This window comes from Bombina bombina, chromosome 6 (genome assembly GCF_027579735.1).
Source record: "Bombina bombina isolate aBomBom1 chromosome 6, aBomBom1.pri, whole genome shotgun sequence".
NCBI classification, from domain to species: domain Eukaryota; kingdom Metazoa; phylum Chordata; class Amphibia; order Anura; family Bombinatoridae; genus Bombina; species Bombina bombina.
In genome coordinates this window covers 444,845,881-444,861,196 of record NC_069504.1, presented here as the reverse complement: position 1 = coordinate 444,861,196, position 15,316 = coordinate 444,845,881, and the positions used below count along the sequence as shown (strand labels likewise).

Sequence of the window (15,316 nt, the reverse complement as noted above, 5' to 3'; positions counted from 1 at the left end):
ATGTGGCTCCAGGCAATGACTGGAGTCAAGCTATCAGACAGTTTAAAAATCCAAGTCAAGCTATCACTCCAGTAGGCAATGGTGGTGCACTGACAAAATCATCCAGGTTAGTTTGCAGTCAGCTGTATTATGGTTTGTCTAAGCACCTGTACTTACATCTATGGTCAACATACTTTACAGAATTTCTACACTTTATTCAAGAAAACCAATGATTCAACATTTTTTTTTTAATCGGGTCCCCTTTTAGAGACCTGAAACAAGAATTAGGAAAATAAAATCACAATTAAATTATTAATGTAACAATATTTATTTTACTTATCAGACACTAAACTTTATAGCATGCGTTGTCTCAGTGATTCCTGCAGCTTTGTGATAGCCCGAGTCCCTCCCACGCAGCAGCAGGATACAAACAGGGACTAGTGTCATGAGTCTGTGACTGAACAGCTCCAGGCTGCGATCGCTGTGGTGGAATTAGAGGAGGGCGGTGCAGCCATGTGCAGCTTCCTGTTTATATCAACTAGATTGGGAGCTAGAATAATAAATCCTGCTGCTTGCAAGGGGTTGATCTCTGCTACATACAAGAGGAGTTTATCTAAGATGGTAAGATCAGCAGTTATCAACCCTGAAAACAGCTTAAAGGAAAAGGTCCGATAGCTTCCAGGTCCTGACCTCTCACTTCCTATTTAGACACACTGGGCGTTTGAGACGAGTGACAATATTACTGCTCCGGCTTTCACATACAAACCAGTAGCCCAGACTGTCCCTCAGCTGCCCTAGAAAGCTTTACCTAGTACTTTCTGTGTCCACTCTAGTGCAGCACTTGTGGTATCACGCTGCTTTATGTCTCAGCTCAATGTCTTACACTAATGTCAGTATTTTCACTGCAAAACCTTTTACAATAAAACTGGATAGAGGGACATTACTGGCGTGTTAGTGTTTTGGCAGTGAAAAGTGTTATTGTCCCTTGCACTGACTTTGACCTACGACGTATTTTAATCCTGTATACAGTATACTTGTTGCTAACAAGCCCCCATTCACTACAATCCATATCATAGTTGCCAACAGTCCCTGATTTCCAGGGACAGTCCCTGGATTTTGTTGTATGTCCCTGGATTTTTTTTGTCCCTGGAAATGTCCCTGAAAATCTATTTTGCACAGCATTTGTTGTTTGCATATATATATATATATATATATATATATAGATATAGAGATATATATATATATAAATTCCAGCAAAAAAGGCACTCACCTTTTTTTGCTGGACTTTTGGATACATTCTAAAGTGCACCCTGTCTGCTGGAAAGAACTGTTTGATGTGCTTGATCTTTTTGGGATATATATATATATATATATATATATATATACATACATATATACAGATAGATAGATAGATGATAAATAGATATAGTGTATTATTTAAATATAATTCATTCCTAATGGAATATTAGTATTATTGAATGGGTTCACATATTATTTGTCTTTCTAATTTTGATGCTGTGTTGTAAAACTAACCATATGCCCAGAATGTGTTCCAGAGACTGGGTAGGTGTAAGAGCTTGGTGCTGTAATCTGTATAATAAACTATGGATAAGTCTATATTATACTATTACTTTCAACTGGGTGTGTTTTGATTGCAGAACTGAGTGGGCGGAGCAGTTGAACAGTAGGTCATCAATACTCCAGTAACCCGCTTGCTTGCTCTGCTGCAAAGTGTCCCTGGAAATTTTTTTGAAATGTTGGCAACTATGCCATATATACAGTATATATATTTTCAATTAAAACAATTTTGAGTACACTTTTATAGTAAACGTTTTTACTGTGCATAGTCACATGGAATATGTCTCCATATACTTTGTTCACCAGCATTTCCAAAACACTGGTGAACAGACGACAAGGAAGTTGGTTTCTTATTCAATTTTTTTTTGTCAGACTGCTTTAAATTGACTTTAAAACAAAAAATATAGGTTCACCGATGCCAGGGTTGGCATCAATATCTGTGCCAAAAACACCATTGGGCCAGGCTAAAAACAATTGCATGGCATGGAGGGGGATCTACCCTGTATATATTCATAGTGAAATCAGTGGCCCAATGGTTATTAACCCTTTGAAAATATCTGTTACTTATTCAAAATAGTAATATTTGTATTGGTGCCAACGTATGCCATTTTTTCAAGTTTGTATATTCAATTGTTGTATAAAGGGATTCCACCTCTGTGTAACTACATTATATGAATCATATTATTATATAAATAAAACCTATATTTTTATTTTAAAGACAATTTAAAGCAGTCTGACAAAAAAAAAATGAATAAGAAACCAACTTCCATGAATAAGAAACAGAATTTCATGAATAAGAAACAGCTTGAATAAGAAACCAACTTCCTTGTCGTGGTGAACAGAAAGAATCTAGAAATGCCCTGACATGCCATCTCGCTAAAGCAGTAGCTTTTGCTAAAAACTTTTTTGTTGTTGTTGCTAATGCCAAGTGTTTTATATTCAAAACTGAAATGCACTTTTGGCTGAAATGTCCATTTAATAGGTATAAATGCTAAAATGTATTTGTGTACATGCAAAAAGCTTGTATTTATATATGTTGTCTATTGTTACTATGATTGCGTTTGATTTCATAAAATAATCTTGCATAACTTAAAGGGATAGAAAAAGTAAAAAAAAAAAAATGTACAAGAGAAGCATTTTTGCCATATACTCCATTAGCAAGAAATGCTTTTAATAAGTTATTACTATTTCAGCGGCATACGCACATATTCTAAGTGAATAGTGTATCGTGATTCAAACACCATTTCTTTTGAGCTGTGCTGAGATGATGTGACGTTTGAATGCTGGTGCATGGGGTATTGCAGCATATGTGAGTATGCTGCTAAAAACAGTAATAACTTTTACTAGAAGCATCTATTGTTAATTAAAGTAAATTGCAGATTGTTTCAATTCACAATGGAAATGCTTCCATATACTTTTCAATTTTGACCATTCTATCCCTTTCAGTTGATAAATTATCACTTAAAGGGACATAATACTCATATCCTAAATCTCTTCAAAGTGATGCAGCATATCTGTAAAACGCTGACATGATATCGCCTCAACATCTATGTAAAAATGGAAGAGTAAGTAGGTGCTCTGTGAACAGTTATACTTCAGCTGCTGTCCAGCTCCAAGTTGAAAAAACAAACAAACAAACAAAAAATAGCCAATCAGCATCAGCAGTTCTGAGGTCATGCATTGCATTGATCTCATGAGATTTCACTTACATGTTTTGAGATTTCATAGTAAACTTCCTTAAAGTGAAGGTAAAGTTTCACATATTACACTTTTGCCCCTGTAAATACTATTAAAATAAATGGGACTTTAAGTCATGAAAATTTTTTAAACGCTATAGTTCTCTATTTATTACCGTTTCTTGATCCGATTCCGAACCCTTTTAAAACAACCCGTTTTTTTTTTTTTTTTTTTCATAATACCGGTCACGTTTTCTGACTATCCAATTGAAACACCGGCCGTTAGGCGGCCGTCATATGACGTCACCGCCTTATTGTTCTATATGCGCATGCGCGGCCTTCACTTCCTTTCCTTTCTTCTCACAGCTCGTTACAGTTTAGCGCATGCGCTTTTTTGATTTTGTCAGGCGTCGTCTTGGCTGTTGCAAGGAATATTGAGGCCTGCGCTTTAGGTCTAAGATTTTCTTTCACGCAGGCGCAAATCAAATGTTCGGCATAAGCTGCGCATGCGCAAGTGAGCCATAAATCGGGAACGCGCTTTGGAAGTACGTACAGAGCGGGTGGGACCGCTCTCTACGTAATATAGTGAAAAATCAGGAAATGAAAGGAGGGAGGAGCGAAGAACGGCAGAGACTGTAAATATAAACATTTAAAAATACAATAATATATATATACAATGATGAAAAAAAAACTTAGCGATCACAGTATATACTAGATGAATAATAGAATACAGGCATCAAAAAAGCAAAACTTTACCTTCACTTTAAAGGGACAGTCAAGTCCAAAGAAATATTTCATGATTTAAATAGGGAATGTAATTTTAAACCATTTCCCAATTTACTTTTGTCACCAATTTTGCTTTGTTCTCTTGGTATTCTTAGTTGAAAGCTAAACCTAGAAGGTTCATATGCAAATTTCTTAGACCTTGAAGACTGCCTCTAATCTGAATGCACTTTGACCACTAGAGGGCATTAGTTCATGTGTTTCATATAGATAACATTGAGCTCATGCACATAAAGTGACCTAGGAGTGAGCACTGATTGGCTAAAATGCAAGTCTCTAAAAGGAACTGAAATAAGGGGACAGTCAGCAGAAGCTCAGATACAAGGTAATTATAGAGGTAAAATGTGTATTATTATAACTGGTTTGGTTATGCAAAACTGGGGAATGGGTAATAAAGGGATTATCTTTCTTTTTAAACAACAAAAATTCTGGTGTTGACTGTCCCTTTAAACTAAATAGGAAAATAACATGATTGCCTGCACATGCCGGATGCACACTCCCTTGCAAGTCCTGAGACTTGCATCCAGATTGGCTACTTAAAGTCACTTTACATTGGGGTGTAAATACTTTGAGGTAATATATATTCCTTTTCTACATATATATGTTGAGGTGATATTTTCTAGTCAGTCAGTTAGTTAGTCAGTCAGCTATGCTGCATCACTTTAAAGTGCTTCAAAATGTGGGTATCATGTCCCTTTAAAGGGATATGAAACACAATTTTATTCTTTCATGATTCAGATGATTCAGATAGAGGATGCAATTTTAAGAAACTTTCTAATTTACGCCTATTAATTTTTCTTCGTTCTCTTGGTATCTTTAAAGGGACACTGAACCCAATTTTTTTTTTCATGATACAGATAGAGGATGCAATTTTAAGCAACTTTCTAATTTACTCCTATTATCAAATTTTCTCCATTCTCTTGGTATCTATATTTGAAAAGCAAGAATGTAAGTTTAGATGCCGGCCCATTTTTGGTAAACAACCTGGGTTGTCCTTACTGATTGGACAGAACCAGTAAAAAAAAAGTGCTGTCCAGGTCTGAACCAAAACTTGGCTGGCTCCTTAGCTTAGATGCCTTCTTTTTCAAATAAAGATAGCAAGAGAAAGAAGAAAAATTGATAATAGAAGTAAATTAGAAAGTTGCTTAAAATTGCATGCTTTATCTGAATCATGAAAGACAAAAAATGGGTTTAGTGTCCCTTTAAGCTTAGGAGCCAGCCCATTTTTGGTTCAGCTGCTTCAGCACCCTAGGTAGCGCTTGCTGATTGGTGACTACATTTAGCCACCAATCAGTAAGCGCTAGTCGGGTACTGAACCAAAAATAGGTCGGCTCTTATACTTACATTCCTGTTTTTCAAATAAAGATACCAAGAGAATGAAGACAAATTGATAATAGGAGTAAATTAGAAAGTTGCTTAAAATTGCATGTTCTATCTGAATCATTGAGAAAAAAAAAATGACTTTTATATTCCACCGCCCGCCGGAAAGCCTCTTCCTGTGTCTAACATGAGGAATCCGGCTTCCTCCAATCACGGCATTGAATCAGACACTGATTCCCCCGGGGGGAAGCCGTGATTGGAGGATGACCAATCCATAATTTCTGACATCAGAAATGGCTTGTGACGACCGGGGGAAGCTGGAGCAGCAGTCAAGTTTAAAAGGTAAGTATTTTTTCACAACACAAGTGAAATGTAAATTTTGATGAATTAAAGTGCCCCTGTTTTTTAATCAATTTTTTTTAAAACCAGACACTTTAGCATTAAAATTTACATTAATTTTAACTTTGCTATAGGTATTAGTATTTAGGGTGATGTTTCATATGAATCAGTAAAATTGCTATAGTGAAATATGATACAAATGCCTAATTGTGGTGTGATGCTTCTACAATAAAGGTAATATAACTTTAAAAGTAACAATTTAATTTGAATAGCCTAGTTGTACAATGAAATGTGTTTTATTATTTATTAAATTGCACATAATAATTAAAACTGAAATGTGCATGACTGTGTTTCCATTTTGAATAAAAGCACTTTTAAAATATACTGGTATTAGCAAAACATTTTGTCCAGTAATAATTCAGTTTCAGGGGCATACATACATTCATTTGTTGCTTGTGCCCTGTATACCCACATTCAAACACCTGCACAGAGAGTTGGTGGTGCATCATATATCACACACTCACTATTAGCTAGAATGCAAGTATATTATTTCTATTTCTATTTAAAAGTTGAATGGACCAGTACAGATTTAAATTTGGGCAATTGTGTACCTTTTAAAAGAATGCAAGGTGACTAAGAAGACATTTTAATGTAATTAAGTTACAAATTGACATTTTCTTTCTTTTGGTATCTAAAACAAATTTTATGTTGTAGCACCATCTAGTGGTTATGTATAATAATTATTACTGTTTAATTCAGGAAAAACATCAATTGTTGATATGAATATGAACATATTTCAGAATTCATAACATTTACATCTGCATTTTTAATTGAAATATTTTTTTTATTAGAATTCTCCACTTAAACAGGATTCCAGACATTTTACAATATAAAGTGTCATGTTGTATGCTTTCAAACTATTTTTTCCGCAGTTTTGAAAGGGTATCCTGCTATTTCCTTTGATAACTTTATTTCTCAGTTAAGGTAGAAAAACTCTTTTTTTCCAATTTAAGTTATACAAAAAGAGATTAGAAGAGATAGATAAAAAGAGAGAGTATAGTCATAGAGAAGTAGTTAAAGTTATCACTCGTGGTGTTCTAAATCTACCTACTGTTTCCAGAGTTAGATCTGGATTCTTAAACTATTTCTGTTTTAACATTCTTTAGTGTCTTCCCATATTATCCATTCCTCACAAGTGTTGAGGTATTCAGCTCTGTTGTCTAATAGTATAGAAGCGATATTGGCCATTTGATGATAGTACCTGATTTCGTTTAATATAATATGAGGTATTGATGATTTCCAGTATTTAGCAATAACAGTTCTCACCGCTGTACATATTATACTAACTAGTCTTCTAAGTTCTATTTGTGTATCAAAAAAGTAGTTTAGCCATAGCTATCCAGATGCTTGTGACTTTCGGGCAGTCCCACCACATATGAATATATGTCCCTTCTTCTGGGCACCCTCGCTAGCGATGATTTTGTGAAATGTAATCGGAGTCTGTATGAAAATGTTTGAATCTGCTGGGATGGTTATACCATCTATATATACTACCTTTTATGTCATTTTCTTTCAAGTTTGCGCTAATAGAGCAAGATAATCATTTTTTTATTATTTCTGCCCACTCTTTATTATCTTTGGTGAAATGTCCTTCAGTTTCCCATTTCGGTATAAAGTTTAATTTATCAGATTGTGGTTTTGAGCACAATGACTTATATAGGCCTGTAATTGGTGCTTTGACTCTTTTTGGGTTGCTACACATATTTTTTCAAAGAATGTGTAGTGAATTATATCTCTAGCTTTTCTAACTTCATTAACTCTAGATAGAACCAAGAATTTGGTAGGGTGGGAGCTAATTCATTGTATTGCTCATAAGTTAGAATATTAGTGCCCTAAAAAACAACTGCTATTCTGTATAGGCTCTTGTTAGCCCAAATATTACTTACTGTGTGCCTAATTTTGTGTGAGATAGTGACTAGAGGTTTAATTAATGAGTTTCCAGGTATTAGATTCAACTTTTTTTGTAGGCTGTCCCATATTTTCAAAGTATGTGAGATTGTTACATAAGTTCGCCATTTATCTAGTCTTTCCTTCCTTGGTAACCAGAACAGTTGGTTTATTGGGTCAAGGTTTATCATTGCGCTTTCTAATTGTACCCATGCAAGGTCGTTATGATTTTGATGTAATAAAGCAGTTTGTGCTAACCTAGCTGCATAAAAGTATGCTTGAAGGTCAGGAACTCCCAGACCTCCCGAATCTCTGTATCTTAATAAAGGTTTTCTATTAATTTTTGCTTTTTTTGTATGACCATATAAATTCTAGCATATTTTTTGTATCTCTCTAATATCCTTCATTGGAATAGTGATATGGAGTGATTTAAAAAGAGTAGGTGTAATTAGCCTAATATTCTTGTAATCTTTTTTTATTTTTTGTAATTTAGTGTGTTTTTTTTTTTTGTATTTTAGTTTATTTTAGCTAATTGTAGGTAATTTATTTAATTAATTTATTGATAGTGTAGTGTTAGGTTTAATTGTAACTTAGGTTAGGATTTATTTTACAGGTAATTTTGTAATTATTTTAACTAGGTAGCTATTAAATAGTTAATAACTATTTAATAGCTATTGTACCTAGTTAAAATAAATACAAAGTTGCCTGTAAAATAAATATAAATCCTAAAATAGCTACAATATAATTATTTGTTATATTGTAGCTATATTAGGGTTTATTTTACAGGTAAGTATTTAGTTTTAAATAGGATTAATTTAGTTAATAAGATTTAATTTATTTCGTTAGATTAAAATTATATTTAATTTAGGGGAGGGTTAGGGTTAGACTTAGCTTTAGGGGTTAATACATTTATTAGAGTAGCGGCGAGGTCCGGTTGGCAGATTAGGGGTTAATACTTGAAGTTAGGTGGCAGCGATGTTAGGGAGGGCAGATTAGGGGTTAATACAATTTATTATAGTGTTTGTGAGGCGGGAGTGCGGCGGTTTAGGGGTTAATACATTTATTATAGTAGTGGCGAGGTCCGGTCGGCAGATTAGGGGTTAATAAGTGTAGTTAGGTAGCGGGGACGTTGGGGGGAGGGCAGATTAGGGGTTAATAAATATTATGTAGGTGTCGGCGATGTTAGGGGCAGCAGATTAGGGGTTCATAGGGATAATGTAGGTGGCGGCGGTGTGCGGTCGGCAGATTAGGGGTTAAAAAAATGTATTATAGTGGCGGCGATGTGGGGGGACCTTGGTTTAGGGGTACATAGGTAGTTTATGGGTGTTAGTGTACTTTATAGCACAGTAGTTAATAGCTTTCTGGGCTAACGCCGGTTTATAAAGCTCTTAACTACTGACTTTTTTTTTTGCGGATGGAGTTTTGTCGGTAGAGGGTCTACTGCTCACTTCAGCCAAGACTCTAAATACCGGCGTTAGGAAGATCCCATTGAAAAGATAGGATATGCAATTGGCGTAAGGGGATCTGTGGTATGGAAAAGTCGCAGCTTGAAAGTGAGCGTTAGACCTTTTACCTACACAACTCTAAATACTAGCGGGCGGCCAAAAGCAACGTTAGGAGCCCTTAACGCTGCTTTTGACGGCTATCGCAGAACTCTAAATCTAGGCGAATATGAATAAAGATCAGAAATTAAGTATACAGGGGAATATAAGATAGTCAAAAAAGGAGAAAAGAAAGAAAGGGAAAAAAAAAAAAAAGGGGGAATAATAATAATGACAAAAGTGTGGACATTGGCTTATCTGGGTACCTATGCATAGAGAGTGTGGAATATACAATGTAATTGACTACAGTATATGAAAGTACATTACAACATTTTTTTGATAATGTTTGTGGAGTGTGTGCAGAAAAGGCTTCTTCCGCATCACTCTCCCATACGCTGAATTGTTGAACGATGCACAGTGACACCATCTGCAGCAAGATGATATTGTAGGTCTTTGGAGGTTGTCTGTGCGCTGTTTTTCACCGTTCTCACCATCCTTTGTCTTTGCCTTTCCAATATTTTACTTCTGGCCTTAAAGGGACACTGAACCCAAAAATTTAGTTTTTTAATTCAGAAAGAGCATGCAATTTTAAGCAACTTTCTAATTTACTCCTATTATCATTTTTCTTTGTTCTCTTGCTATCTTTATTTGAAAAAGAAGGCATCTATGCTTTTTTTGGGTTCAGTACTCTGGACAGCAATTTTTTATTGGTTGATGAATTTATCCACCAATCAGCAAGGACAACCCAGGTTGTTCACCAAAAATGGGCCGGCATCTAAACTTACATTCTTGCATTTTAAATAAAGATACCAAGAGAATGAAGAAAATTTGATAATAGGAGTAAATTAGAAAGTTGCTTAAAATTTCATGCTCAATCTGAACCATGAAAGAAATTTTTTGGGTACAGTGTCCCTTTAACAAGAACTGTGCCTGTGGTCTTCCATTTCCTCACAGTGGACACTGACAGCGTAAATCTCTGCAATAGCTTTTTGTAGCCTTCCCCTAAACCATAATGTTGAACAATCGTTGTTTTGAGGCCCTCATGTTGCCACTCTTTGGAGGAGAGTCAAAGAGAACAACAACTTGCAATTGGCCACCTTAAATACCTTTTCTCATAATTGAATGCACCTGTCTATGAAGTTCAAGGCTTAATGGGCTCACCAAACCAATTGTGTGTTCCAATTAATCAGTGCTAGGTAGTTACAGCTATTTAAATCAACAAAATGACAAGGGTGCCCAAATGTATGCACCTTTCTAATTTTGTTTGGATGCATATTTCACATTTTCTGTTAATCCAATAAACCGTTTTTCACTACTGAAATATTACTGTGTCCTTCAGTTATTTGACAGATCAAAATGAAATTGCTGATCCAAACACCAGAGATTTAGATATCAAAATAACAAGAGTATTGCATTGAGCAATGATACCTTTTTATTGGACTAACTATACATTTATAAGATGACAAGCTTTCGGAAGAGTGTCTTCCTTTTTAAAGTCTGAAGCAATACTGACCAATTTGATGGAATTTACAGATTATTTCTTAAAACACAGGCTAAAAAGACAAAGTGTTACAGAGGTCTGAATACAGGGGGAGGAGGGGGTGTCGTGAAAATCATGATGAGGTTTAAGGAGACCCCCATCGTGATTTTCACGACACCCCCTCCTCCCCCTGCATTCAGACCTCTGTAACACCTTGTCTTTTTAGTCTGTGTTTTAAGATATAATCTGTAAATTCCATCAAATTGGTCAATTGCTTCAGACTTTAAAAAGGAAGACACTCTTCCAAAAACTTGAGATATATATATATATATATATATATATATATATATATATATCATCTCTCTATCTATCTATCTATCTATCTATCTATCTCACTATTCTACAGCTTCTCAGAGAAAGTCACCCCTATGACAAATAGACTGACACAAAGATATCAATCAGAAGTGCAAAGCTTGCTGAGAATAGAGTTTGTGATCTATACTATAAATATTACCGTAATAGTGTATGTTGATACAATTCCTTAATACAGGTAGCCCTCAGTTTACGCCGGGGTTAGGTTCCAGAAGGAATGGTTGTAAATCAAAACCGTTGTAAATTGAAACCCAGTTTATAATGTAAGTCAATGGGAAGTGAGGGAGATAGGTTCCAGGCCCCTCTCAAAATTGTCATAAGTAACACCTAATACATTATTTTTAAAGCTTTGAAATGAAGACTTTAAATGCATTATAAACCTAATAAAATAATCACACAACATAGACTTCACTTGCATTTTTCTGCAAACAGTTCTTTCTATGCATTCCAATCTGGACTGATTTATAGACAGGAAGATCTTGTTCCTTTGAAATCTGCTCGATAGCCCAGGTCTGGTTAAACTGATTAATTTCAGCTTGCTTGGCTTTGCTGCAACACAAGCGGACAGCTCCACCTACTGGCTATTTTAATAAATGCACTACTTCTCAATGCTTTTCAATAGCAGTCACATGCCTGGAAAAAAAAGGTTGTTATTCTGAAACGGTGTAAATTGAACCGTTGTAAAATGAGGGCCACCTGTATTTTGAAACATATAATATAAATTTCAATGTTGTAATATATGACCTAATAGCCCAAAAAACTTCTCTCACTTATATGTCTATTTTCTGGCTACCCATAAATGATCACACATACATTTCTTTCTTCTACTTTATATAAAAAAATATATGCATAAAATACACAATATATAAGTGACCGGTCACTTTCGCTAACAGACTCAAACTATTTCAATATTAGAAAAATATGACATAAAAAAAAAAAAAAACTTTTAAAAAGTCCTATATTGGAACAAAATGCTCTGCTCACATTGGCTATTCAGGTAAGTCCTGTTTTCACCTTTATATGAGATATTCAAAGCTTATTCCGTTCACAGCTTGATTATCTAAGGTTGTGACTTTAAACACAGCTTGCTCATTCAAACGCTGTTTGCACCATCGGGTTTCTGACATGCGGATTTAAATATGTAACGTTTCTTATTTTTAGCACTTCAAATATTCAGTGTCCGATTTTCTGAGTTGTTAGAACTCACACAGCTTTATTAACACAGCTCTACTGAGAACAGAGGTCCACTGAAGACGTACCTTTCTCCCCGGTCTGGATATTACCTTGCTCAAGCCAGACTCCACAACTGCAGTGGGAATTTTGCGTGTCTTAGATAATGAAGCTGTGAACGGAATAAGCTTTGAATATCTCATATAAAGGTGAAAACAGGTCTTACCCGAATAGCCAATGTGAGCAGAGCATTTTGTTCCAATATAGGACTTTTTAAACGTTTTTTTATGTCATATTTTTCTAATATTGAAATAGATTGTGTCTGTTAGCGAAAGTGACCGGTCACTTATATATTGTGTATTTTATGCATATATTTTTTTTATATAAAGTATAAGAGAAATTTATGTGTGATCATTTACAGGTAGCCAGAAAATAGACCTATAAGTAAGAGGAGTTTTTTTGGTCTATTAGGTCATAAATCACAACATTGAAATTTTACATTATATGTTTCAAAATATTAAGGAATTGTATCAACATGCACTATCACGGTAATATTTATAGTATAGATCACTAGCTCTATTCTCAGCAAGCTTTGCGCTTCTTGTTATCTTTTTTTGTGTACACTAATTAAATAATCACACAACACAGAGTATATCATCAAACTAAGTTTAATGAACAAAAACATTTTTTTACTGCATTTTCTTCTGCAAACAGTTCTCTGCATTGTTAGGATGTTAGATAATATGGGGTCTGCAGCTATTCTATGCATTCCAGTCTGGACTGATTTATAGGCACCCTGACCTTCAAGCAGCTGGGCAGGAAGATCTTGTTCCTTTGAAAGCTGCTCGATAGCTCAGGTCTGGTTACACTGATTAATTTCAACTTGCTTGGCTTGCATATCTTTGCTGCAACACAAGCGGACAGCTCCACCTACTGGCTATTTTAATCAATACATTGCTTCTCAATGCTTTTCAATAGCAGTCTCATGACTGAAAAAAGGGCGTTATTTTGAAACGACGCAAATTGAATCGTAGTAAACCGAGGGCCACCTGTACATATCTATCTATCTCCATGGGATGTGTACCCAGTCCGGTTTGACATTGCAGTCCATTTCCATGTTTTTTTGTATGTGTCTAGTTAGTGAATTTACAATGGGCCTGTGTCACTCTTGTTTGTATCTCACTGTGTTATGTTGAGCACTCAGGGCTGTGAGTTTTGCAGGGTCATGGGATGTGTACCCAGTCCAATTTGAGAGTGCGGTCGTAATATAATTATTTGTGGACTTATTACATTCCAGACTTCAGAAGCTCAGTGGCTTACATCAGATGAGAGAATCCAAGCGCTTCAAGAACTTCAGTCCTTAGGATGGACAGAGATCCATGAAAGAGACGCTATCTACAAAGAGTACAACTTCAAGACTTTTAACCAGGTGCCTCTTTTTTAGCGTATTTAAAGCATAATGCTCATTAGTCCATTAGACAAGTAAGACGTTGCAGTGGACAAGTAAGAAATGTAAACATTTTCTTATATTTAAAACGAATTAGCTTTTTCTCTGAAGTAGTAACTTTTTTTTATTTCTTCATACTAGTAAACCATAATGATATTTTTATATCCCTGATTAAAGGGACGTTATACTGTAAAATTTCCTCCCCTTTAAATTTTTTTTTTTTTTTTAAATTTTTATTTGTCTGCTGGAGTATATAAAAACATGTGTACAAATATCTCCTTTACCTTTTTATGTTATCAGTTGAAATAGCTGCTTCTCCTGTTGAAACCACCACCAATACAAAACATTTCAGTACTGCAGTAATTGCTACAGAAGAGTTTTGTAAGTGAAAGCTATCGGATAAAATCAACCTCTCAGTTGGGGTGGTAGTGAGAGGGAGAGCTAAGGGTGTTCCTTAAAGGGACATAGAACAGGTTGAGATCTGTGCATATCCTAAGAGGGCTAATTAATTAAAAATAGTTTGCATAAAAATTGTTTAAAAAATGCTGGCAAGTATTTTAAAATAATTTTCAAAAATTAAGCAAAATGAATTAAATTGCTAAATTGCCTGGAGAAGCCAATTCCCCCCCTCATCAGTGTTTAGATACAGGCATTGCATTGTAACTGAGTTCACATCTTCTAGGCATGCTCCAGCAGATAATCCCTATTTACTTTTGTATTCTACCAAAACAACAATAAATATAGATACAACCATAGAAGGAAATGTGTGGGCGGAGTTAGAGCTTTACAATTCAGAAACTAAAAATAAAGGGTTAATAGCGAGGCACTGCAGTATAAATTTGCAGGTAAAGTAATTCAAGTACATATTATATTTTGTCTCTATCCCAACTTGTTTTATGTCCCTTTAATCAGCTTTAAATACAATGAACTCTTAGCATAAAGGGAAAGTGCACACACGAAAGCTTCAGATACAAGTTCATAAACACCCATTACAAATTCAGTTGTCTTGCTGTGCCACAGCCTTGGCTCAGAGAGGAATAAAGGCTGTTACCAAATTGCAAAAAGCAAATTGTTGGTTACCTTATTTTTTCCATAAAATATTTTAAACTTAATTAAGTTTAGGGTCTTAAATTGAGTGATAATAAATGAATATAAAAAGTGCCCATAGCAAAAAAAGACCAGAACCTATCCTTTTTTAGACTAACAGTGAGATGGAGGAAATGTTATACTGTGAATTTAAAACCTTTATAAAGGTATTTTTGAGTGAAAAGTGCAGAAACAATATCTTAAATTGAACATGCAGAGCTGCTTCAGTCAGGGAGAACAAAATCATGGCCTCCATTACATATGCAGCGTCGCCCGCAAAATCCTCCGCCGCCAGTTTTTATGCGATTTTGGTATTACATATACGGCGTAGCATGCAAGTTACGCGTGTATATTTCACCCGTTGCTCGCAATTATTACTCCCATAGGCTAACATGGGACCGCGTCGTAAATCGGTATCCAATATCCAGCGCAAGGCCTTACGTTGCGAAAATGGAGAAATCTTACTCCATTTTTACCTCGCCATAAAAGGCAGCCGTAGCAGGCCTTGCGCTGAGTATGGGAGCACCGTAACTCCCGAAAATGCCTGCAAAAATAAACTAACACCTAACACATGCGCAATGTCTATCTACCTGTCAAC

At 35.3% G+C, this 15,316-nt stretch overlaps 1 protein-coding gene across 2 annotated transcripts in view; it reads left to right on the top strand.

The window, feature by feature from the left end:
* The first annotated feature begins 416 nt into the window (after positions 1-416).
* PCBD2 (pterin-4 alpha-carbinolamine dehydratase 2) overlaps positions 417-15,316 on the top strand; it is a 340,449-nt gene continuing 325,549 nt past the window's right edge. For both annotated transcript variants that reach the window (XM_053717205.1, XM_053717204.1), the window contains exons 1-2: positions 417-600; positions 13,483-13,614. In XM_053717205.1, the coding sequence (XP_053573180.1) occupies positions 493-600; positions 13,483-13,614 (240 nt within the window). In that variant the 5' untranslated portion in view covers positions 417-492. The remainder of the gene's footprint in view (positions 601-13,482; positions 13,615-15,316) is intronic.